The sequence below is a fragment of the Nanorana parkeri genome, unplaced genomic scaffold (assembly GCF_000935625.1).
Source record: "Nanorana parkeri isolate BGI_ZX_2015 unplaced genomic scaffold, ASM93562v1 scaffold26, whole genome shotgun sequence".
NCBI lineage: Eukaryota > Metazoa > Chordata > Amphibia > Anura > Dicroglossidae > Nanorana > Nanorana parkeri.
This window is the reverse complement of record NW_017306294.1, coordinates 2260975-2288586: the sequence shown is the minus strand read 5'-3', so window position 1 is coordinate 2288586 and position 27612 is coordinate 2260975. Positions and strand designations below refer to the sequence as shown.

The window sequence follows — 27612 nt, the reverse complement described above, 5'->3', positions numbered from 1 at the left end:
GCTCTTTAATTTATTTTTGTACATTCTAATAATACAAAAGATACATTTTACACACATGCATTGGGTGTTTTGCATTTTTCTTCTATTAATGCACATATTATAATCCAATTGAATAGATGGTTATCTTCAAATGCACAACAATGCATTAATACAAAAAAACCACACGTGCACCCATCTGTTGTGCCCAAACCCTAAAACAGTATTATCTTAGTTTTCTGGAATGCCAAAAAATAAGATGCTTTTGCTTTAAAAAGTGAAGTCTCTTTTGAAGTGGATAGCTTCAACAAAGTGGATTTATATCAAGTAAAAGTCAATAATGTCAATAAATTAGAAGGTTTAATACAAACAAAGCAGGAAGCATGTGTGACACATTATGACTATAATTAAATAACAACCAAATTGATCTAGGTGACCAGTTAGAAAACTTACTTCAGGTTCTCAATTTGGTTTCCAATTTTTTTTACCAGTTTTTTTTATATGCATAAAGCTATATATGATTGATAAGTACACAGGTTTTATTGTAGAATATATCAGGTTGCAGCTACTTGCTGATATGTAGCTGCTTTAACAATGGGTACCACTAAGGCCATACTCTTATGTTGGATGAGTAAAAGGAATCTCTTAACAACATTATTGGTATATACTGTGTGTGTGTGTGTGTGTGTATGTGTATATATGTATATATATGTGTATATATATATATGTGTGTGTATATTTTTTTTTAAAAGGATATGGCCTCAAAGAAAATATTAAGTGAAAACCTAAAGTGAAAAGTGAATGTTAATATCAGTTTACTTGGGTCTGCTGTTTCCTTTTGCATGCACCGTGATGCACTGAACAGTTAGGTCTGCAGCCTGCAATAAAGCCTGACTACCCCTATATGTTCTGAAAACAACTGATCATAGCATACTGTATAGTTCCATGTGTTTCAAGCAAATCTGAACCCTCCATTTATAAACTGCACTGAACAGACTTACAATCTTATGTTGGTAGGGACATTTCTGACCATAACTATATCATCATCTCCAAAGCTCAGAAACATAATAGTTGGTGTCAGGGGCATCCACATTGGGCATAAACCTCCACTCAATTGGTTCGATTGTACATGATTGTTCAGTGCCTGGATTTTTTAACTGCCCTCTTATGTTGATGGGATAAGCACACTTATCTTTAGTCGATTCCCCTGTCTATGCTGATTTTTTGTTTTATTGTATATATGTACTTGTAATGCTTCCCTTCGAAGATCATTGCTGTGGGGGTTCCCCAGGGCCAAGTATCCTTCTTCTTCAAAATTCTTTCCAATCAGACAGTGCACACCACTTTAAGGGAAGGTCCATCACCAGATTTTACACTGGGGATTGAGTGCCGGAATGATAATTCACCAAGCTAACCATTAACCAATTCTTTGCCTCTTAAAAATCATGGGTTGGGGGCAAAGGACATTTTTAATGATACTTTGTCAAAACTGAAACAAGTCTGTCATAGTTAGTGGATGATGGTCTGTCATACCAATCCAGAAATAAATTAATTTGTGTTTCATAAACCAAAAGTGCTTTTTTTTCATACATCCTACTTTTGCCTTACAAAGATTCTGCAAACAATAATGTGATACACATATGCAGACTAGAACAAGATGTGGCACTGTTGTGTATAGTAACAAATCTGTCACTTTTCTAGTGGTTAGCATGGTTGGTAGCTAGGGACAATGGCTGTCAAATGTTTCAGTGTTGTTAGTTATCCTACCCAATATCACAAAATCACATGGTGGATATGGGGGACGCAGCAAACTAAAGCTGCATGGGCAATTTTGAAAGGACAGTAACAAATACTAAAATCGCTAGACAGATTATAATAATTGATCCCTGTTCTGTAAACTACAAAACTAGCATACCGCAGTGATTAACCTCACATAATTCCACAATGCTCAAATTGTGTGCTGTTGATCACTACAACATGTTGCTTATAGAGCTTGTGTTGTCTGCTTTGTGACGAAATGTCACCCTTAATTATTGTTAGTGATTTCAGTAGTGTATGCTATTAAAAAAAAAAAAAAGTTCTAGCTGTACATGATTGGGGAATCTCTGCCAACAACAAATAGGGATCCCAGAAGTGTCCTAACCAGGCGCTTTGATTTTTTTCCCCATTCAGGGGAACCTGTACTGCACTTCAAATTTACCTGAAAATATATTTCTCAAAACTTTACATGCAAGCATGAAAGGGCCCCAAAGTTTGCATATCGCTAAATGCATAGAGCATCGTTATATATAAATGGTCGGGCTCCCATGTAAGGTTAATATGAAAGCTGTGAAAAGAGAAGGAAGGGTTCAGTAGCAAAGGCCAAAATGTAAAGGTCAAATGTAATCCTTATACTGAATAGTCCAAGGTTTACTATGTGCATACTATTAGCAAAAGCAAATGATCAGTTGCTTGACAAAAGCTTGCAGAATAAACAACACTTTGCACTTATATGTGTTACTCATAAATGTTAAAAAAGGGAATTATCCAAACAACCCATTACCTGTGGATTTTATATATATCTTTTCTTTTTTTTAGAAATATTTGTGTCAATTACTTATGTTTTTGTATTGACAACAGGGGTCTGTTACACACTGGAACTGTTTAAACTGGATTGTTATACTAGTTTCCTACAAAAGTATATTTTGAAAACTATGTAAGCAAATAAAACATTTGATCTACATTGCTTATATGTGGGGGTTTTTTATACATAAACATTGACAACTGCCAACACTGGTATTTTAGGTTGTGAATACAATGCAAAATTATAACATAATAGGAAAATTATATGAATACCTAATTGGCTGGGTTGGTGAGACTACAAGGATCTATACTATCCATCCAGTCTATCCGTAAGTCAGCTGATTAACAGAAGAATTGTCATCAAACAATTCTTGAATCCTTTATCTGGGTAAGACTGGTCCTTATTTCTTTGGATACCAAACAAGAACTGATACTGACAGTTGGAGGTATAAGGCAGCTTAGGGAGGTGTCCTCCTGTCTGCCTTTTTTTTTGCCCGTAGCATCCTGCTTCTGGAAATTGCAGCGTAACCCACTTTTACATATATGGTTGATCTTTAATCAAGAGCAGTGAATGAAACAGAAATATTATGAGTTAACAATTGTAGAATTTTAGTCTGCCAATGGACATGCCACTGTCACAACTGTTGTGTCCACATTTAAGCTGGCCAAATGTGTAAATATCAGCAAGCTGGGCAGAACGACATAAGTTATGTGATTACCCTATCCACACTATCCAGCATAGATGGACACATTTTCCCGGCCAGCTATTGCATTCTGCCAACACCTGCAGCTGGCAGAATACCCAACATTGACTCCAGCTGACTGGCTGCAGTCACTTTTTTTCGGATTTGTACAGAGTGCTTCTCCCCATTGAGAAACTCATGCATGAACAGGATGTGATGTAAATGTCCTGTTCATTCATTTATAACTGGGGACACATAGTACTATGTGTCCCCAGTTATTTACAAACACTGGAGTGATCAGCCGATCGCTCCAGTGTTTGTCCTGCACAGAGGATTGGTACATACTAGGGACATGTACCGATCCTCTGCTGCTCGTCCACGCACAGGGGGGCTGCAACTTCTCCTCCGGATCTCCCCTGCTCTCCCGGGCAGAGGCAGCGGGGGATCCGACGAGAAGTGAAAGAGCACTTCAGCTGCGTGGGGTGGGGGGGGCAGAGCCGCTGTGACAGAACTAAGGACGAGCAGTGAGGGGAGATGGAGGCGCCGGCTGTCAGATCCTGGCCCAGCGTCTCTCTCTCTCTCTCTCTCCTCACCGCTCTGCATTAGTTCTGTGACAGCGGCTCCGTCCTCCGCCCTCCCCCGCGCCGGTTCCTTCACTTCTTCTCGGAACCCCGCTGGGGATCCAGAGAAGCGGCGGGAGGAGAGGACATGGCGATCTACCAGTGATCGCTACGCGATTGACTGTTAGATCGCGATCGACCTTGTGGGCACCCCTGCACTACAGCATTCAATTTGGATTGAGAAGATTAGTGTAACACGGATGGGCAATATTAGTGATCTCAGCTCTGCTAAATGAAGTTTTCAAATGCAACAGAGAATTAAAAGTAAACATGTCAGAAAATGCAAACGGTAAAAACCACAAGGCACAATGATTGGTAGATACAGAGATATAGATATGTATAAGTCTTGACTTTTATTATAAAGAAAGTAAAAAATGTAAAGTTAATTTCCACCTTTTGTATGTGATTAGCATTTATTGTCGTAATGAAGAGGTGCAGTGATAATGTATATGTGTGCACATTTTTATGACTCACATTGCAGGCTTTCCTCATTTTTTTAATGAAGATTTTATTAGGCCTGGAGCCTAAAAATTCAAAAAGTTCTCCACAGTAAAATCAGTCAGACCCCAGAGTCAGAAGGTAATTAGGCTGTAAACAGCACTTCCCCTCCCTTTTATTCATTGTAACATATCAGCAAACCGCAGCTCTGCCTTTGCACACAATAAACTGTATGGAGGGGGAAGGGGGGGGAGTGACACTATAAATACTAATGAATTGGAGAGCTCAAACGGAGCTTGCAAAACACAGAGGCATTTCCATGAGAATATGACAAAATGTAAGTTTCTGTTTTCATATACATCAACTGCATATGCCTGCTTCATGTTTTCTCAGTGTTCATTGCTGTATTCTTGTCGTGTCAATGCCAGTTTTGGAAATGCTGTCCTGACCTGTTTTACTCTTTTCACATTTGTATATGCTTGTCCTGTACAAATAAAGAATTCACCCAAAAAAAAAAGGGACTCGACTTCCATCCAAATAGAGATCAACAAAGGTAGCAGGACACTAACACTGTTCTTAGGCCAGGTCACGCTCAGTAGAATATCAATGAATTGAAATCACATAGGAGTACAATTTAATCCCTGCAAATTTTACTGAATACACAAAGTGTTTCTTGCAGTGATTTTAATAAATAAATAAAAAAGTGCGGCGTATAAAACAGAATTAATTTTGTTCTTGTTTGGTTTCAGTAATGAAAATTGGAAAAGGCTGCTGTGTGTTAATGTTTTGATTCTTTTACTGAATAAACCCATTAGTGTCACTCAGTTAAGTCTGTGACACACTGCACGCAAAGCCGTGCAGAGCGAAGCAAAGCTGTCTGGCACGGAGCTTTGCGTGCAGTGTGTGAGCTGAGTGCAGGCAGATGATTGACTGCACCTTCAGCCAATCGGTTCGTGCGTAACAACCGGCCAGACGTCGCATCCTGACGCGCAGGTTTATACGCGCGAGCCGATTGGACATTTTTCATCTCGGCACGCTCAGCTATGCGAGCTCTCGCAAGCTGACGTGCCGGGAGAAAATTACATGACACACTGCTCGCGAAGGCACCACGCCACTGCTCCATGCTGCTTTGCGTGCAGTGTGTTACAGTATATTTACTTTTTTCTTTAAAGGTTCGTTTTAACCACTTCGCTTGTGGAAAAATATTAACATTTTTGCAAACGTTACGATCTGATTTTTTTGGTAGAAAACTGCTTAAAACCTCCCAAACTAATATACACTATATTACCAAAAGTATTGGGACGCCTGCCTTTACATGCACATGAGCGTTAATTGCATCCCAGTCTTAGTCCATAGGGTTCAATAGTGAGTTGGCTAGGTTTAGGTTTGTGTCTATGGGAATGTTTGACCCTTCTTCCAGAAATGCATTTGTGAGGTAAGGTACTGATGTTGAACGAGAAGGCCCGGCTCGCAGTCGCTGCTCTAATTCATCCCAAAGATGTTCTATCGGGTTGAGGGCAGTCAAATTCCTCCACCCCAAATTAGCTCATCCATGTCTTTATGGACCTTGCTTCGTGCACTGGTGCGCAGTCATGTTGGAACAGGAAGGGGCCATCCCCAAACTGTTCCCACAAAGTTGGGAGCATGAAATTGTCCAAAATGACTTGGTATGCTGATGCCTTAAGAGTTCCCTTCACTGGAACTAAGGGGCCAAGCCCAACCCCTGAAAAACAACCCCACACCATAATCCCCCCTCCACCAAACTTTACACTTGGCACAATGCAGTCAGGCAAGTACCGTTCTCCTGGCAACCACAAACCCAGACACATCCATTGGATTGCCAGATAGAGAAGCGTAATTCGTCACTCCAGAGAACACGTCTCCACTTCTCTAGAGTCCAGTGGTGGCGTGCTTTACACCACTGCATCTGATGCCTTGCATTGCACTTGGTGATGTAAGGCTTGAGTGCAGCTGCTCAGCCATGGAAACCCATTCCATGAAGCTCTCTATGCACTGATGTTGTGCCAATCTGAAGGCCACATGAAGCTTGGAGGTCTGTAGAGCTATTGACTCTGCAGAGAGTTGGCGACTTCTGTGCAATGTGCGCTTCAGCATGCGCTGATGCTGCTCTGTCATTTTACGTGGCCTACCACTTCGTGGCTGAGTTGCTGTTGTTCCCAGTTGCTTCCATTTTGTTAAAATACCACTAACAGTTGACCGTGGAATATTTAGTAGCAAGGAAATTTCACGGAACACCTCAATCCAATGATTTGGAGGGGTGTCCCAATGCTTTTGGCAATATAGTGTATATTTTTTGAAAGCAGAGGCCCTGTATAATAATTAAAAAAAGAAATGCTAGCTGCAATTTTTTTATGTTGCATGGTATTTGTGCAAGTGTTCATCAAATCGATATATTTAGGACAAAAATACAGTAAAATTATTTTTGTGCACACAAACAATATATGCCCCTAACCTCCTGGAACCCCGGGCTCCGCATTCTTCACCCCAAAAACAACAACCTAATCTGCTTCTGGCCAGGGCACTATAGCGCCTTCTATCAGTGAAACCATGAGAACGTGCCCCGACCACGTTGCTGACACGCAGGCTGGATCCTCACCATGTTCTACAGCATCTTCCTCGTCATCCTCGCCTCAACCCATGCCAGCTGCTGATGTTACTGGGCCAGGTATAACTCATCCTGATGATCCGAGCCTGGAGGTGCGCAGACAGTGTGCCTCACGATCGGAGTCCTCCTCCTTTGTACCCTAGGCTTCACCGCTGCTGGTGGGTTTAACTACCAAACAGGACTGGCTCCTCTTTTCATCCAAGCTCCAGCAACTTTTAAGGGCAGAACCTAAGGTGGTAAAATACTTTATATCTTTGCTCTCGCCTCGTCTGGAGAACACCGAATCTGCTCAGGTGGCCCTGGAGTCTTGGGTCACACAACTCGAGGGGTCCCCTACCAAGAACCGTGGTTTCTTGACTACTTGACAGCAGGACAACCTCAAAAATCTCAGCAGGCGAAATAATCTGAAGATTCCCTGAGGCTACTATACCTGCCGACAAGTCTATCTTCAATCGGACTTTGGGCAGGGAGTCGGATACAGAGTCGGAGCTCGACAAGAGTATAGACGTCAGCGCCCACAGTGAGATGAGGCCTCCCAACCACCCAACATCCTTTGCAGAGTGAATTTTTATGCTGACCAGGAGGATATTCTTTGCCGAGCATGGGAGATGGGCCCGTTCGACTTTGACGGAGGCATAATTCATATTATCCTGGATACACACTTCCGATGCAGCGACTTTTGAATCTGGTACTGGAGAAGATCACTGCCTTGGGGGCTACTTACCGTTGGGGCTTCTCGTTCCATTTGGTCATTCGTAAGGCCTCCACCACATTCCTACTCTGCTACCCAGACCAGCTCCCGGATCCCTTTGCTCTCTTGAACACCACGGCGGTTTCTGTTCCGGACTGGACATCGCCTTTCATCTTTTAGTTTTCCTCAGCAGCATTACCAAGACGACCAACTTCTCGTTCTCATGAGCCACTATCTTCCAACGAACTGTAGGATCGTTACAGCTGTTGCCTACCTGGATGAGTACTCCTTTGGGTTACTACTTAGACCAGTTTTCTGACCTGAACTCTCATGTTCCCGGGCGGTTGGGGACCGCCTCTCGTGATCTCCTCTCTTTTTTACTTACAATTAGACATGTGCGATTCGTTTCGAATCGAAATTCGGACGGATTTTCGGATGTATCCGAATTACAGATATAAGGAATGCAAACGAATCCGAATTTCCGTTTCCGAAATTCGTTAGCGATAGTTCGTTGGAACGTTCGTTTCGTTTCGTTTGTTGGAGCAAAGTGACATTAGAGAAAAACATTTTCCCCCCCTCAAATGTCACTTTGCTGCAAACGAACGAACGAATAAGAAACGAAAACGGAACGAACTACCGCTAACGATTTTCGTCCGAATCCGAATTGACTTTCACACCCGAATCCCGAAATAATACAAATCCGAATCCAAACGAAACAAAACTAATTTTTTGGCAGTGCACGTCTACTTACGTCGCCGGTTTATCCTGTGAGCAGTTTTTTGGCCCTGGTTTGGAAGCTCGGGGGCCCGCTGAAGCTCACTAGAGGAATTTGTGTCCCTTCCCTTCTTGATAATCTCTCCATACTCCCATTTTTTGGTGGGTTCCGACTGGTCTCCATGGACCCTGCGTTGTCCCCTCCGTATCTTGCTCAGTGACTGGAATATCTGTGGGAAATGTTTAGTGGAGTTTCCATACGAGTCAATTTCTTTTCTTTACTTATTGTTACTTAATTGGCTCCAGCCACTGTTGCTCTTACCGAGGCCTCCGTGATAGAGGGACTGCCTGTATTTCATAGGTTTCCTTTATTATGGGGTACCCCATTATGTACAATTCTAAATGTTGCTGGGCCAATGTCCCCCCACATAGGACTGCTTCCCCCTGCGGTGAGGTGGCAATTTGTGACCGTATTTGGGGTCTTTAGTGTTGTCCTCTCCTTTTCTTTATCTATATAGTCTTTGTACCTTCTCGTGCCTATTTACTCTTTCTACTATTTCTTTGGTTGCACGCCTTGGGTCCTCTTGCCCCTAACCCATGCTATCGGGACTTGCTGATAGGCGGCCGTGCCTTTTAATGGTTTCTTCTGGGGTGTTGCAAGATGCATTATTTTGCAGAGTACTATGTGTTCCGTTCTTGTCAACAGATGTTCTCTTGCCCGCATGCATATATACCAGGCATAGGTCGCGGTGGTGGGGGCCTGGGGATCATTGCAGTGCTGAACCACCTTCCTGTTCCTCCTTTTGATCTCTTTCTCTCACATCTTCCCGATTCTTGACTCTTCCAATGCTGGTCATCATTATGTCAGGTCTGGAGGTTGATTTCTCCCTGGAATTTTTCCACTCTTTGTTAGTATTATGCTCACTATTTTTTGTTATATATAATTGAAAGATGAAGACGCTTGGTGAGTAGCGACAGTGCATCTTCATGTAGGGAATGTGCCTACACTGTTATCGCATTTGTGTCAGTCCATTTGCTGCTGTTTTCAGAGGCCTTTTGTTTCTTTCTATAAAAGGTGGGACTGATTGTTTTGTACTCGTTTGCATATTCTTCATGTTTCTAAATAAAGAATTTACAAAAATAAAAAAGGTTTGAGCACACAGTGCATCGCAGTTTGTTAGATATGGGGCTTTATAGCCACAGTTATCAGGGTGACTATGCTGACGGTGTCCACCGTCAAAAGCACCTACAATGGGAATATGAGCATCAGCACTGGACCACAGAGCAATTAAAAGGTGGCCTGGTCTAATGAATCAGGTTTTCTTTACATCATGTAGATGGCCGGGTGCATGTTTGCCACTTAACCGGGGAAGAGAGGGCACTAGGATGAACTATGGGAAGGCAAGCCAGCAGAGGCAGTGTGATGCTTTGGGTAATATTCGGGTGGGAAACCTGGGATCTTGCCATTCATGTAGCTGTTACTTTGACATGTACCACCTACCTAAACATTGTTGCTGACCAAGTACACCCCTTCATGCAAACTGTATTCTCAGATGGCAGTGGCCTCTTTCAGCCAGATAAATGCGCCACACTGCAAAAATGGTTCAAGAATAGTTTGAGGAACACTAGTTTGACTTGGGCTTCCAATTCAATTGATCATGTGTGGGTTTGCTGGGAAAAAAACAAGTCCAATCCATGGAGGCCCCACCACGCAAATTACAGGACTTAAAAAGGATTTATTACTGCTAGCTTGTGCCAGATACCACAGCATAGCTTCAAAGGTCTAGTGGAATCCACACCTCTATGGGTCACAGCTGTTTTGATCTACACAAAATTAGGCAGATGGTCACAATGGCGCATGGGCATATAAACAACTTGATACTAAACTGGTTAAGAATTTGTTAAAACAATGAATTTGTTTGAAAATTAGGTCAGCAGAAACACTGTCACCAATATACAACAGTGAGGGGAAATGTTAACATCAGGTGCCTGGACACCAAGTCTGCTTGTTCTGGGACTAACTCTGTATGTAGTGAAGCAAGGCTAACAGCCCCAAAACTTGGGCCTTCAAAAGCAAGTCTGCAATTACACCTGTGTTTCTATGCTGGCAAGTGTCCTCTAAAGAACACTGTCAGGCAAAAATTGTTTCAACAAGTTAAGCCAGTAAAAATATCTGAAATATGATCATATACAACTGCAAACTAATGGACAGGACATAATATGTAGCTAGGTAAGCAGAAGGGAAATACGTTTGTGTTCCAAATGGCTGGGGAAGTGGCTAGGAATCTTAAAAATTCTCACCTAGGTTGTGCATTGCTGCATAAAGCAATGAAAAGCTTGTTGCACAATATATACACTATATGTCCACCCCTCAAACTGCCATTTCCTACTATCAACAGAATTGAAAACATAACCCTGCTTTTGTACAGTTATCCTTTAAGTTAAACCCCCTCACCCCCACAAAGTTTTATACTCACCTCTCCATGCTCCTCCCAGAACCATGCTGTGCAGCCAAAGGGGAGACGCACAGATGGCACTGCTAACTTGCTGGCCAGTCTCAGACTACTTCTGTACACATGATGAAAAAGCCCTAATAATTTCTATGGTGTGGCCAATGGAACACATGACTGTCTCTCCGTAGGTATGAATACAAAAAAAAAATTCCCCATGTATAAAAAGAGATACGAGCATCCAGTCAAACTAAAAAATGATCCACATAAGATTACCAATTTACAATATTCCTTTAATATCTGAATTTCCTTATGCCAGTGAGCAGTACATGGTAGTTTCTACACACAATACAACCTAGCATAAAATATGAGATGAAAATGATAAGATACGTGAAGGATTTGCAGCCTCCTGAAAAACAGTTAATCCTAGCATAAGAATTAAAGGGGAAACTTGAGTTTTCTCATTATGATGAATCTATTTCCCAGAAAAGAAGAATTCTTTCCGGTGAGAACAGCACCTATACATGGCCTTCATGACAAGCAAACGAAATATCCATTTTAAAGTTAAGTGGCAATAACGCTTTTCTGAGCCATTTATTCAAGAGCTGTACACTGGCTTCCTTCCTGCACATTATATTCAAAGAGAAACAAGGAAGCCAAGACACGTAAACTTGCCAAAGCTGTTCCTAATATTAGTTTATTTTTTTGCAAGTTTATAGGTAAAGCTGGTCATAACCACATGGTGGTATGAAGATGCCAACTTTTCCTTTTATGCTCTCTACCTCAATTAACATGATTCAGCTTAGATTCACTGTTTACGCACTGGCGCGGACAATGCCAGATGCTGGTCTCGAGTCTCATCTCTAGGGAATAATAACGTCAGGCAGGGGAAAGTTCATCCTAGACAAATCTGCTCTTTTCCTGAGATCAGTAAGAAAAGGAAGGGGGGTGTACAGATGTCAAATACAGATACAGACTTTTAGATCTGACCTGTCAGGTGCTCAAACTAAAGAGTGTCAAAATGCAGATAACTGGTGTTATACTTCCAATTAGTTGTCGGGCATGAGGAGACCCAGGATCCCAAACCAACCCTATACAAAAAAACACTACTTCTGGTCTGAGACACTGCCTAGCCCCACCCATTCCCTCTATTCAACATGCCCAATACACAAGCCTCTACTGGCCACCGAGACTGGCTCATTTACTGGACTGTTAATTATCTTGGGGTGGGTGAGTGTAGAATAAACAAAGGCCTATTTATAGTGTGCAATATCAAATCAAGAGACTCTACAAAGCTGGAGAAACCCCACGAGAATTATTACACTTTCCAGCATTACCACGATAACCTGATCTGCTTTGATGAGCTTAAAGTTTACTTAAAATGGCATATATGGTCAAGATGGAAATCCTCAGTCTGGAATCCCTCTTGCAGATGGGGGTCTGCATCTCCAACATTAACTTGATAACCGACAGGAGGATCACTTTCCCCATCCCATTTTATACATCTCACCAAATGAAAAACAAGAAAATTTAATTATATGGCTGCTCCACAAAACCATATATTACCAGCGGTTAGTAGTGCTGTAGGTAAAGCCTGAAATCGCAGCTCTAGATTCAGTTATACATTTGACACTGCAAGGAAGGACCCCTTATGTTAAAACATCGAGAAGAAGCAAGCAGATATTTTTCATTTTTCCTAGAAAATACCTTTAAAATGTCATATTGCCCATGAGACCGCTTAACAGCCAGCTAAAGACTCCAGAAAAATGATGCAACTCCATTTGGGGCTCTGACTGACAGGTTATAGATTTCTGCAACAATGTTACAGAAGATCTCAGTTTTGGTGGCTTTAAAAAAGCAGCATTGATAATACGAAAAAGGAAGTCACAATCTCTAATCTGTTCTTTGGATCATCCTATCTCGCTGCAGCAAATACTACTGTACATACTAGTGTCTCTCAGTGATAATGTAGCTATGGTGATGTGTACAATGCAAAATGCACACACATGCACAAAATGTTTTTCCGTTAGCAATACGTACTCCTTTAGGGTAAAAAAAGTAGGATGCAAACAATTGATTTTATGCAGAATAAATCATGCATGTGCAGCTCAGTGACATAAAATAGATAGCAATGTGTTCAATATATATGGATTATGAATAAAAGTCTCATTGTAACTCAAATACACAATATGGACTATTAGATTTGGCTTATACCTCAATTTTACAACCCATATCTTCATATTCAAAGTAAAGGCTGTGAAAAACTCGAAATAAAAAAAGAAGTATATTTATATTTCACATTCTTTATACAGAAAATACAGTAGCTGTACAGGAGGTCACTCAATAGTATCTCACTTCTTCATTCTCACACAATTTCCTCGTCATGCATGACTAAGCTTCACTTTCATATGTTACTATAACATACACCTATGCCCCTTCAAATCTAGTTGAACATAAAAAATATATATAATATAGGGGCAATGCTCATCATTAACTTCAATGCTTAAAGGCCAACCCACAAACATAGGGTGCCTTTTAAGAGAGCATGAAAACATAGCATTTGAAATAGGAGAAAAATGCTACATTACATCATTTTACACATGTAAACCATTTTACCAAAAGGGAAAAAAAAAAAAAACTTTCAGCCAAATTAACCTTTGGCAGCAAGAGGTAATCAACCTCTTCCTACAGAGTTCAATATTTACCACAAAAGCAATGTTCAATTTGTTGTGCACAAATTGCATTCCAGCTTCAATTTCAATTATACATATAACACAAAAGCAGATTAAAAGGTTTTGCTCTCCTTCAACAGTTCATCACAGTGTAATCAAGTCGACCAGGTTGCCTTTTGGTGGGGTCATACTGTCTGGGAAGAAGTTGACAAGTGTATCAAAGAGCTGCGTCCTCTGAGCATATGTGTGGTCAACATCCGAGAACCCTATTAATAAAGTAAAACACAAAGCATTAAAATCTTACTGGATCGGTGAGCATCAATAGAGCAAGTCATGCATAAAGACTAGGTACGCACGACAGGATAACATTTCTCCTGTCCCTAAAACAGCCACTTCACCTTAAAACTATATCTAAAAACAAAATGTAACATTTTGCTTTTTGGGATAGAACAGGGAAAGGGTTCAAACCCAAAAATTAGTCATGTCCCACTGCAGAGATATTGCTTCCTGTCCCAAAATCATCATAGGAAATGAAAGAAATCTTCATTAGACAGTCATCATGTGTCCCCCCAATGGAAGATTTACCCTCTATTACTGTCATCATTGTGGCACTCAAAATGTGAGATTTTTCTTTTCAGTCCTGGGGCATATGGCCTTTCCCCAATGTTATACGTTATGGTGCATCTGTATGGTTAGAAGTATGCTTGCAAGATAGGTTTGGGATGTATGGGTATATAGTTGGCAGTTGGGCCTGTGTTATTTCAGGGTCATAAAGGAATGTTTGACTGTAGACACAATGATAACCGCTGTATCCTCAAAAGAAACCTGTTGAGTTACCTGCCACTAGATAGATGTACACAACTTATTATTTTAAATCGATGTAACGGGGATCATCAGAACAGCCATTCAAAAATCCCTCCACTGTGAGTGACTGGCAGTAAATGGTGTATAAAGGAAAGGCTAGATAAGAGGAAGGGAGTAGGGATATAGTGTATATGGATACATAGAAGGCATACACACGCATGGAAGACACATAGGTGCATATATAGATTAGACATACACAAGTCCAGGAGGTGACCTAGCTGTGTTGCTAAACTGCAGTAGAGAAAAGCCAGGTAACCAGACTGGTTCAGATTTCTATCAGGGCTGAGTACATCTCAGGAGTAGTTGGACGGACATACAAAAAGCTTTTGCAGGTAAATCAGCTATTATCTGCGTATTTCAAATGGATATCAAACTGTAAAATAAGATCTATACCCGATCAGAAACATGAGGGTAGCTAGAACTGACTTTGTAAAAGTGCAAGCTCCAGGAGAGCATATTCCTCATCCATCCTTCACTACTTGGTCAATCACTGATCTGGAACAAGCGTGAGCATACCAGGTATTGAGGCACATGATATGCAAATGTTTAGTTCCAGGTCAGTGACTCACTAGATAATGAAACCAGAATTAGGATGACAGACTGAGCTTACCCCTTTAAGGTCAGCAATGCAGCCCCTTTGTTTTTACCCTGACAAAATTCATTTTAAACACTGCCAAACCAAGAATTTATAACATGCCAGTACAGATTTTCCACACAAGTCTGCTGTATATTTTACTTTCAAGTTTACCTACCAAGAGGAGTGAATTCTTTGCTGGATTTGAAAAGTGCAGAGGGAAGAAGCTGAAACTGAAATGAGGAAAGAAATACGGCTTTAGCATACTCAACAGCAACTCATTGTTACTTTTATAAGCCAAAAGATGTACCTCTGCCATTTATATGAAGCTATGCCAAGGTTTTGTATTCTCAGTCATTATAACTAACCAATGTGTACCATTTGACAGCTCTGATACACCACACTATAATCAGAATAAGACTAGATCTCTGAGATGCTAGATATCTCCTTACCTCCTTAGTCTCTTCAGGGTCAGAGTGATCCACTGTGTCAAACAGGTCATTCTGCAGGTATTTCAGCGCACTCAGGGGTTCCGTTTGTGCACGCTCTTCAAACCTGTAACAGTTTAAAACGTTTGACAACACATCTCAATTAAAATATATCAAGGCATAGATGGCAAAAAGGGCAAATCCTATCAATAGGCTAAAAATGCACTTACCGGTGTTTCCTAATCAGATATTTAGAGTGTCTTAGCAAGTAGTCTTTTGAAGGCCGGCACAACTTCAAGGACCAGAAATCATCCAACCTCATTTTTGGAGAGCAGGACTTCCCTGGATTTCCTCCAAAGAGATAATGAACCTTACGCAACAAGAAAAATATGCAGTTATTAAAGACATCTAAACACACTGTACAAAGATTTTGTGCAAGTGCAACAAATAGTATGCAATATATGTAATATCGAAATGTACTTCCTATAGGAATGAACTTCCTACAACATATTGCATAGCTTCCTTCCTGCCTATTTCTAAAATAATGAGGCAACAGGCTGCCTCTTCAGGGTTTTAATAGTACACACAGTTATATGCATTCACTGTTTTGAATGCTGTGAATCAATGTAATTTATCAAAGAAAAAGTCACCAACCCTAAACTAAGTTTGTGGAAAATAAAAACAGCACCAAGCATGAGAGAATCTGTGCAAGCACTTGTTTTTTCGTTTAAGATGAATCCTTGAAAATCGATTGCACTACACATAAAGCTTGTTGAATAAATATGCAATTATTTTTAACCTAAAGACAAATCACTGATATACGTGTATGGAAAGCACTAGACCTCATCAGTGAAACAAATACTGTAGCTTATATCGAGGTAGAAACTAGTGAGCAGCAATATAATATAATAATAGATAGATATCTATCTCTCTCAACCCCTATTCTTCCTCCAAAAATACTGTGAAGTGCACTACTACCTCCTTAAAAAGCCAATTTATAGGGAGTTCATTATGTAAAGTTAGTGGGTGGAGTTGTGCAAATCATTCTTTGTTTCTAAAAGGAAACCCACAGTAAAAAAAAAAAAAAAAAAAGTATGAAGGCTGGAATTATGTAACTTTCAAAAAATATTGCATGGCTTCAATATTTTCCAAGTCAGCAGATCAGGATGCACAAGCAGATCAGACGTTCTGACTTCAACTTCACTTTCCTGATCTACGTACTTTTAGAATATTCAGCTCTGTGCCAGTAATGTGTTGATAAAAGTAACCTGCAGAACAAAGTGTTTCCTGATTTAAAAGAAAGAAAAAAAGGCATTCCCTCCACTTTTTCACAAGCCATATTTTACAAAATGCAAGAGCATACAACTACATACATGTGTAGTGTAAATGTAATGGGTCATTATGCTACTTAGCAAGAAGTTATTAAAACACCACAAATTAGATTTAATAAGATATCATGTTGCAATCGAGACTTAAGTTAATAGCTTTACATGGATATGGGCTCAAATCAAGTTATCAAGATGTTTTTTGTATCCAAGCGACCTCTTTTTTTGAATAATAGGTGCTACCCAATGTCGCTGTTGAAGTTACTATGCAAATACCTACAACCACCAATCAAATCTCAGCAACGCTGTCACCCACACCCCAGCAAGGTTTACCCCAGCAACACACAGGACTCAACACAGCCAAGCGAAAATCACTTATATGGCTTAGTGAGGTTTGCCACAAATGAAGCTAACGTGAGGGATGATCTTGTCAATGTGTCCAATAAACTGGTGGCAGATTGAACCCTGCCACGGGTCACCCAAAACAAAAGCATTTTTAGTGGACTTGCTCTTTAATGTACACCTGTTAAAGAATTAGTGAGGCTACCATTGGTGGTCTCTTCTTTTAAGATTATTAACTGCATGGCTGGAGTAAATGAATGTCTGAACAATATTAAAACAAGACAACCAGCATTTTCAGAGGCCAATGGAAGCCTGCATGCATCTCTCATGACCGATGTACTGCCCATAGCGACAATACCTTGTGTAATTCATCATAAACCAGCTGGTGTGCAAATCGCGGACAAGGCTCCTCCTCTTGAAGGCTTTTGTTTGGATTTTCTTTTGATGCTTGATCATTCTTATACACACAAGACCTGAAAAAAAAATTGCAACAGTAACAAAAAAAAAACCAAGATGTAAGCCAAGAAGAAAAATAGAAACCTACGAAAGAAGCCCCCCCTGCAAATTATGCCATGCTTTAAATCATATGGTAGGCTATTTCTGCCTGTGGATAGAGCTGAAGACCACAGCATCATTTACACCAAAAGGAGACACACATTTGCATGGGACAGCACTGGAGAGGAGGCCAGTATAGCAGCTGGAGCTTCCAGGGATCCAAATATTTGATTGGAGATTGGAGTTAGAGAGTGATTTTGAGTGGGATAGTTGGGGGAGGGGGGGGGGGAAATATTCAAACACAAAAAGGAAAAAAAGACAGCTGGGCAGATAAAAAACATCTCATTTAAGCTTCTTTTATTTTATGAGGAACTCATTCCCTTCAGCTATCATCACATGAACAAATGCTCAGATATTCAGTCATGCCACAATGGGAGCTGTTATGGAAATTCACTTGGTTCAACGCACAAATCCATGTCGCATTAAGCTGCGCCAAACACAAAGAATTTCCCCCGTTGTACTACGCTCCTTTATGCAAGGACTGGAAATATCTCCTTCTATAGAGTCATGTAGAGTCAGGAGACAGATGTTGCTTGCTCGATAATACCATGCTAAGAGACCTGAGCACAGGTATGTTTATTGTTTATACCTGCCCAACAGGAAGTGATGTCAGACAGGAAGGGGTGTCTCAAACAGCGAGACAGGAAGTGATGTCAGACAGGAAGTGAACAGGAGTCAGCTAACAATTCACATGTAGTAACAATCAATGACCACCGGAGTGACTTTATCCCACGTTGCTCAGTGAGCAATGCCACATAACGTTACTAGGATTCTCATGCGCGCTCATTCACAGGGACAACGTTATGTCATCTCAGGCGTGTTGATCAGGCACACCAGAGAGAACAAACGCACGTTCCTTTCATATACTGCGTTCAAGACAATGTATCCACGCAAGCCAATAAATCCATGCATTGCACGGGGGGCCCCAGCCGGCGTCCATACATTCGCCAAGACACAGCTCCGCTGCGCATAAGAAATCTCCTCCAATGGATTAATCCCCCAGCGTCTATTTACCGAGACACAGAGACTAATGACAAAACATTACAATACACTAAAAACACATCCTAATAAAATTTCCACAACAGAGCCCAGAGCAGCAATTTCTGTACAACATGGAATATATAATAGTTTGGGGTTCATTTAGCTATAGGTGCCGATTTATAATGCTTCACATTAAGATGCATTTCTGTACAGGAATTTGATGAATACAGAAATCCATGTATGTCTATACGTACCAGCTATTCCTGACAATGTCATAAATCCAGAAGGAATTCCTCACATTCTCCTCCCGTTTCTCTTTGTCTTTACTTAAACCTGACAAAACGTGGATTTCATTCAGCTCTGGGTCAATGGTGGCTCTCTGAGTGAAACCAGTCATTGGAACTGCAAATAAAGCATGCTAATTAAAAGCAGTTACATGAATCAGTTTTCTTACATTCTTGACTGAAGCGACAAATAAACTGCTATTACATTTTGGAAAGTCACTTGTTAGCACGCTGCACAACTCGAAAAAGGAAACTATCCAAAAAATATTTAAAGTGACACAAAACCCTCAGCTTTTTCGCTCCTAGTACACGTCTACACAACAGTCTCCAAAGCCACATTTATGTTTTAAAACAAAGTCTTACTCTTTTAATCTGTTTAGAAAGTCTGCTGCGCGCGCTCACGTTGCTCTTCTCTCCACTCTCACTTCCTATCACTTAGAAAAGAGCTGTGCATGTTGATTCTGGTCACGTGCACATCTTTCTTTGCCTACAACTAGGGCTGAAACAATGAATTGATAAAAACAAAATGATAAAATCGATAATGAGAATCGTCGTCAACGATTCTCATTATTGATTAGTTGCATCCTCCGTTCTCCTCCAAGGTGGTGCTGGCTGCAGCGGTCCGTGTCCCTTTCAATCTCTGCTGCTCTCCCTGCCTGTGTCGGCAGAGGCAGCAGGGACAAAACACTGCAGCCGGCACCAGCGGGGAGGAGAGACTGCGGTGACTCTCTATTCCCCCGCTGTCGCCCCCCAACCCTCCACTGCTGCCCGCCCCATTGCCGTCTTTGCTCCCTGCGTGCCCCTTCCTCTGCCTGGGGTATAAAGCCGGCATGAAGTCTTCCATCAGTGGCTGGAAACGATACCCAGCCTGCTATTGGATATTTTAAATTGCAATAGTCAAAAGCAGGCTGACTATAGCAACCGCCCACTGCCTGCTGTCAACCAGCAGAGGACCTGAAATAACCTTCTCCTTCAGTTCCCTACTCTGCTGATTGACAGCAGACGGGTTCAATAGCCCGCCTGCTATTGTAATTTGAAATATCCAATAGCAGGCTGGCTATTGCTCCTCCTAGCCACTGTATGCTGTGAAAGGTGTCCTTTCCCTAGACAAAACTATTAAAGTGGAAAGGTGACAATAGGGGTCTAATTGAATCCCTGTCACCTTTAAGAGAACCTGTCACCTCCAATGTGCTATCACATAGGGGGCTTGTGAGCAAAAAAAAATGTAAAGTGCCTCAACCCCACGAACACACACATACTAAACAGAAACAAGTTGGATGCACCACATACGAAACAACGATTGCGCTACACATGCAATAATTCTTGGGCCAATATTAATCTCTAACACTAAACTAATGACTGGGCGATTATATATTAGTGTGTATACATGAATATTCATATTTATTATTTTTGTGCCAATTTTGGGGTGTTTTAAATAAAAGGTTGGTTATTTTATTAGATTGGCTTAGAGTTTTATAGTTCACATTTTAAATCCATGAAGCTAAAGTGTCTAATATAAAAAACATAAAAAAATATATTACAAAATTATATAATACATTTTTTTTTAAAAAAGTGGGAAAAGTCATTTTCAGTTTCGGCCTGACAAATTTTGCTGACGTGAGTTATAATTCATGTCAATGGCATCCCAAATGCACCTCCCGTCCAGTGTGATCACATGCACTGGAACGTGCGGTACTGCAATGCCGTGTTCCAGTGCAGTGATATTGCAAAAAATGTGCATGCAGTTTTATTCTGAAGTAAACTTTATGTCTGTAACGCTGCATGTGTATTTTATTTTAAACTAAATGGTACATTTTTTTTATCCGGAACAAAAAAAAAAAAACTTCGGCCAACTAATCGTTTATGAAAACAATTAGTTGCAGCCATAACTACAACTCCCATTAGACAGGGAAGAATCATCTCAGTGCACACAGCTGCCTCCTCCCCCACTATACACACTGACAGCATCACTGCTTGTAATCTCCTCTGCAATGTTCTGAATGATCAAAACTACTGACAACAAATCTACAACAATCACTTTTACAACAATCTACACAGAAAAACAACTTTATTTCAAATGTAGGAGCATTTCCTCTGTGACCAGATTCAGCATGTGAGCCGAGACTCTGAAGTATGAGGCTGGTGACAACTCACATGGTGAATCTCCTCTCCTCCCTCCACACTGGTGATCCAGGAGGAGAGAAATCAAAGATCATATATTAGTGTGGGAGAACTGAAGAATTCTCAGCTCCTTGCAGAGTCTAGAGGAGAGGATTTGTGGGTGGAGACTGAGAAGACACACCCTAAGCATGTTGTAGTCCTTCACATGTACCAGCACAGAGGGTGGTTACTTTTCAGCTCCCATAGGGGACATGGAGAAGAAAAGTAGCCACCCTCTGGCAGGAAAAATGAAACCGATTTTGGAGCACTCAGAGCTGTACAACGACAAGAAAAATATAAAAAAGGTACAGTCATTTTTCTTAATTTGAGTTTAGTGATGCTTTAAGTATGATGATAAACTATACAACAAAACACACTTTTTTTGCACAGCATTATGTTAACTTGAAATCACACTGCCCTAGTTTGGGTTCCTGTGGGCTGCTTTCTGTACTTTACTTTATGTTCAGATGTTGTCTGGGCATCTGCTGCATGCTTCTGGTTTGTATGTGCAAATGACAGTCATACAAGTCTTTACCACAGAGCTTTGTGGGTTTTGTTATGACATCCAAAACAGCAGATGGCTTACATTAAAGTGTCTCTCTACCAAAAACCATTTAAGGTTTTAATAAAGTAGGGATCCCTTAATGTGCAGAAACCTGGAAGCTCACAAGCAAATGCTTTGCTTATCACCTTGAGAAAGGGGTCATTTGAAGCCAAAATGATGATCTTATGCTTGCTTCCACTATATGACCTCATTAAAATTGTGTTTTTTTGAGGCGTGGAGGATCTGGTGCTGGATGGATTCATCTACAGGAACAGATATCCGACAGGGGTGTTAAGTGTGTGTGTGTGTGTACATATCCTATATGCTAAACCTTCCATTTACTAGAACAATTTTGTGTAAGTGTGTGTGTAAGTGTGTGTTGTGTGTGTGTGAGTACGTGTGTGTGTGTGAGTACGTGTGTGTGTGTGAGTACGTGTGTGTGTGTGAGTACGTGTGTGTGTGTGAGTACGTGTGTGTGTGAGTACGTGTGTGTGTGAGTACGTGTGTGTACGTGTGTACATATCCTATATACTAAACCTTCCATTTACTAGAACAATTTTCACTTGATAATCTATTTGCCTCAGAGCAGACTGTTTCGGAACTAATAAACTGAAGAGAACATAATGTTCTGCCCAAAAGGATTTTATTTGGAGATTTCACAATATTTCTGCAATCATGGTTTTGCCATTTGTCGGTAGATCATTTATAAATAAATCACATGTCTTTGGTAAAAGCAGATCCCTAAAGGAGACTACTACACAGAATGCCTTCTCGCAACATCTTCCTGACTGCCAAGTTTGGGAAATCTCAAATATAACCTATAGCAGATGGCAGCCTGTTCCTGTAGCTATGAATGATTGGACACTAGCAAGCTGAGGCATAATACAACACAAAAGTCACCAGTAGAATCTGCAAATGCTTATCAAGTGAAGCAGGTAAAAGGTAAAGAGAGTTTACTTTATTCTTTAAAGCGATAGTAGAGTTAAAGCCTTTAAGCCATTGGAATGCTGCTTAAATCACTTACTACAATGAATGCCGCTTCTTGATGTTTAGTCCCTGTTCACACCTAGGCGTTTTGCAGCAGAACGCCCAAAGGAACGCTATTGTTTTCAATGGCCCCTATTAGCACCTGAGCTTCCTGTCACCTGTAGCAAAATCCCTGTTGCTGGAAAAAGTAGATGAGCTACTTTTCTGCAGATGTCTGCACTTTTGGCCCATAGACTTCAATGGAAACAAAGTTTGCTAGCGTTTTGTCATGCGTTTGTCCAACAAGCACCAACCTTTGCAAAAAAACAATGGGAACAAAATGGAGGACAGCATAAGCTGAAACACGAAAAAAAAAAAAACACTGAAAACTCTTTAACAAAATGTGCATCGATGTACATAAAACGCTCATAGAAACTTCTGAAGAATCCGCCTCAAACTCTGTCGCTTAAGTGTCAATGGAGCCCTAAGGTTTTTGCTTCCTGCACAATCGGCTAGTCACCCTTATGTCTCGACTTTTGTAACTCCCTCTTCATTGGCCTACCTCAACATAGACTATCCCCCTTTCAGTCTATCATGAATGCAGCTGCTAGACTCATCCATCTAACCAACCGCAGTGTCTGCAACCCTCAATCCCTGCACTGGCTTCCAATAGCCCAAAGGATAACATTCAAAATATTAACAACCAATTACAAAGCCATCCACAAATCTGCCCCCAGCTATATCTCCAACCTGGTCTCAACTTATCACCCTAACTGTCCCCTACGCTCCCCCCCAAGACCTTCTGCTTTCCAGTTCTTTCATCAACTCCTCCCATGTTCACCTCCAGGACTTCTAGAGTCTCTCCCATCCTCTGGAACTCTTTACCCCAACTTGTCCGTCTATCTCCCAATCTGACTGCCTTTAGGCGATCCCTTAAGACTCATCTCTTCAGGGAAGCCTATCCCACCTCAACCTAACCACTCAACCATCACATTCTCAAACAATTCATCCCCACACAGCTACCTCCTCATGTATCACTTACCCCTCCCTTTTAGATTGTAAGCTCTCATGGGCAGGGCCTCCTTACCATCTCGTCTTGAATTGTAATGTCTTCCTTATATTGTAAAGAGTTGCGCAAACTGTTGGCGCTATATAAATCCTGTACAATAATAATATATGTCTGCTAACAAGACCCATCAGTCTCCACAAACACAAAAGCATGACGGGGCATGGTAAGAAACTCCTTTGCTCCCCACTAGTAGATGAACAACTGCTGGAGACTGCGCTGTCCCTTGTGAGCTTGTACTCAATAGGAAGTTTATTGGAGAGACGTTGAGAGAGTTAGGACCAGCTGATGATTAAGTGCTTGGGCAAACATTTGAACTAATACTTTGCTGGCCAATCTAACATTAACAATTGTTTGATCTGGATTTAAAAAAAAATCAGAGTCCCGGCGGCAAAAGTCACCGGGAGTCTGTTTAAACAGCCCCGATGCTGGCGACGTACACTGTACGTCGTCAGTCACGAAGGGGTTAATACTAATTTAAAGATAATCTGTCATGCATATCCAGTGGGCACCTACTTTAAATTATTGCAGCGTTTACCTTAGAGCTGATGCAACGTCCATATTTTACATATTTGATCTGCCACTGTAAATAACAGAATTGTATTCTGGCCACTAGAGGGTGACATGTACTTCACCATTTCATTTTTTAAAGTCAGCAATTGCCACAGGAAACTACTTGCTCTTGATGCCTGCACACACTCAGTTGTACCATAAAGCATCCAGTGATGTACCGAGGTAAATCAACCAGGTCTCTGCCCGTGTAGTCCGGCAATCCCCTCTAATACACTCTACAAAGGAGTTCAGGAACTGTAAGCTGATTGCACTGAAGATCAGTCAGTGGTCAGTCTGTTCTGGCCCCAGGTTCCCTTTAATAACGGTTGAGATGAGCTAGAAAATCACACAGGGAGAACATGGATTTCAAAGGGTTACAGACAATTTGCATTCAGTCTGTCCCCTATATACATTTAATTACAAACTAGACAGAGAAAAGAGAAAAACAAAAACATTGTAAGCAACACACTGATAGAACTAATAAATGTATATCAAAATAGATTCCTCACATGTATAGCCAAAAAATAGAAATGAATATCAATTCCCTTTAGATCCAGAAACTATAATTTTAGGCACCTGTACTCCACTTTGCAAAATCTCAAGACAATCCTTTATTAACAGTCACAAGGTGTAAAAGAGATGGTGCAGGGGAGATCCCGCATTGTGAGATCTTCCATAAGACACAAAGAAGTTCCCAATTCCATAACTGGATTCCAGAGCTACTAAGCCAGGGACAATCTGGTCCTAGGTACCAAATAAATAGGCCTGAGCTAGGACTCTCATACAAAAGTGGAGAGCTGGACAACTCCTGGACTGAAGATCCCAGAGCATTGAGATGGAAGTTTTTCCGAGGGAGAAAAACAGCATTTTAGGTGCAGGTTCCAGTCCAGCACTTTAGCCAAAGTGTTCTTCACATGTGTACTGACAAGAGTCCCTTTGTTCTGACAGAGTGTTCAAATCTAGTCTACAACTGATAATGAGATCAGCCGCCACCAGTACAGACAGGGTAATTATTAGTAAACATTAACTCTAAAGCCCCCCCTCCCTTTTAACATTATCAGGAGAAAATGTCAGTTTTCAAGTTAAGAAAAGGTAAGCAGCAATATTTAAATATTGTTTTTACTTATGCTATGGGAATGGGAACATGTAACTAATATAGACTAGGTGTATTACTAATTTGGCTGCAATAGTGGAAATAAAAAGTTTAAAGCTACAACCATTCCATGCTATAAACGTTCTATGACCATGGTAGCAAACACGGTAGGGACAATATCCTTTTTCAAAAAGGTACTTATCCTAATTAGTCCAGGTTTTGGCAAAACAAGGTCAAAGCTAAGATTGGATTAATATCAGGACTTGCAAGCAGGAGCAGAGCTCTAGAGGGCTTCCGACTAATACAGGTTGGATCCTTAAAGTGACACTAAACTCGGGAGTTAAATCTTAATGCATTCAGGCACCTTAACTATTAACAAAAATGTATCTTATTTGTGTATCACTCAGCTTGTAGATCCTCAAATCATCTCTGAATTGGTGCTGACACTGTCCTTCCTTCTGGGGGGTGGCTACTTTAGTTCCCCATGGTCTCTAAGTGTGTTGTAAAGTAGCCACCGCTGCAAGCTCATTCCTGTGATGGACTTTAACTCCCGAGTTCAGTGTCACTTTAAAGACAGGTATATCCTCCACCAGAATAGTGATTGCCTATTTAGCAAAGTCCTTTTCAAATGGAAACTTTGAAGTCTTAGGTGCTCTCAATGACCCGCAAAAAAAAAACACGGGGATAGCACTGGTAGAAGCAACAGAATGCTCAAGTTCCAGAATGGCACACAATGCATCAATAAGAGCCAAAACAGTATCTTAATTTGGGAGTAATAACAGAAGACTAGAAATACTCAGAGGCAAGCATGTCTAGCAAGGAAGAGCAACTCAGAATAAGAGTCATTAGTGGATGGCTCCAGGGAGACCAAGGCTGTAGGCAGATCAGATCAGACTGCAGTGGGCACGCTGTAACAAGCAGCATCAGAGCCATTAGGCAGAGTGTGAGCACGGGGCACCCATTACAGCTGCACTGTCCATCCCCCACGTGTCTAGAATCAGCCACATTGCGACTGTGTGGCAGTTAGGAAATGTAAGGCTCAGGGTAACAGCAAACTGACTGTCCCCTTAGGAAGACGAGAGACTAAGCTTTTCCTCATTTTAACACACAATGCTTCCAGATCTTTAACCCTTTAACATTAATCTCACCATCCCCTTGCATCCCAGATGGAAATCCAGTACAGAGAACCACTTTTCTTTCATAATTAAGAATGTTTTGTGCAAGAAGAAATGTCATTATTTTTTTTTTTAAGTTATGCTGTGTGAATAAGAAACATACAAGAAATGTAAAATAGGTGTTATCCCAATTTGGCTGCAAAACTGGAAAGATGCTTTACGTTTGCTCTACTGAGACAAAGGGTGTAGGACTGCCTCTACAGCTACACAGGGTCCATGCTACTTTACCAAACTTGAAATGCAAGAGCCTAATGATGTAAAGACAAATCCACTTTACTCTGTTAAGTGGAATCAGACAACTTATACTCATTTATGCACTCCAGGAAAAACTCGTTACTGCAACATTCTAATATGTTTTTCTCTTTGATTAAAAATCAAAGAAAAAAATCCAAGTTAAAATGTAGTAATGAGTTGTCTTTAAGAAGCTCAGCTAGAAGACAAATCACCAGTCATTTCAGTTACCCATTCCAGAATCTTTCTTTGTGCCATCTGAGATGATTTCCACGTGGTCGCTGTCCACATCATAACTAAAAAAGTCATTCAAGTAGGTCTTCGACCTTTGTCCACCAAACACATACAAACAGCGGTTTTTCTAGAACAAAAGTAGGAAAATAACAGTAGGTAACATGTTTATAACAGATCATTTATAAAATGGTCAAAGATTGAATGTTTTACATCCTCAAATTTTACACCATGGAGTGGCATACTTATATTTTTCACACTTCACTCAAGTCTCACTGCATTCACTGGAAATGTACATTTCCCTCCTTAAGAGCCTGTTCACACGACGCCCATTTTGTGTGCTGACCGGCTCCGTACGCTGCTGCACTCAAAATGCATCCCTATGTGTTTTATGGGCTCCAGTTCTCACGTGCGCAGTCCGTTCAGCTTACGACAGAAAAAATGCACTGCATCAGCAGCTCCACGTCTGCTGATCAGCACCTGATCTCATGTGAACAGGCCCTTAGACCTATGCTTCAAATCACTTGTTACTTCACTTGTTTCTAATGGCATTACATATATTACCCATTTACAAATTAAAATTTGCTTCATAAAAGCAAACTAAACCATAAGAGGTGGTAAAAGAGTCAATCATTTTTTTAACCGTTTAAAGTAGGGATGCACCAACATAGCGGCCGAAAATGGCATAATACTGACAGTGCCATTCGCTGGCCGATACAGCGGTGCATCCATTCCTTCTCTCCTCCCCGCTGGGTGCTGCTCCGTGTACCAGCGGGGAGGAGAAAAACTGTCATAGGTGGCCGAGGGGT

The 27612-nt window shown here is 41.0% G+C and overlaps 1 protein-coding gene across 1 annotated transcript in view; it reads right to left on the bottom strand.

The window, feature by feature from the left end:
* Window positions 1–12893: 12893 nt before the first annotated feature.
* Window positions 12894–27612, bottom strand: part of MKLN1 (muskelin 1) — a 41469-nt gene continuing 26750 nt past the window's right edge. Inside the window, exons 12-18 of the mRNA XM_018566109.1 lie at window positions 26804–26933; window positions 18756–18903; window positions 17324–17438; window positions 15529–15668; window positions 15323–15425; window positions 15049–15103; window positions 12894–13698 (exon numbers count right to left, since the gene is read on the bottom strand). Coding sequence (XP_018421611.1) covers window positions 13577–13698; window positions 15049–15103; window positions 15323–15425; window positions 15529–15668; window positions 17324–17438; window positions 18756–18903; window positions 26804–26933 — 813 coding nt within the window. The 3' untranslated portion in view covers window positions 12894–13576. The remainder of the gene's footprint in view (window positions 13699–15048; window positions 15104–15322; window positions 15426–15528; window positions 15669–17323; window positions 17439–18755; window positions 18904–26803; window positions 26934–27612) is intronic.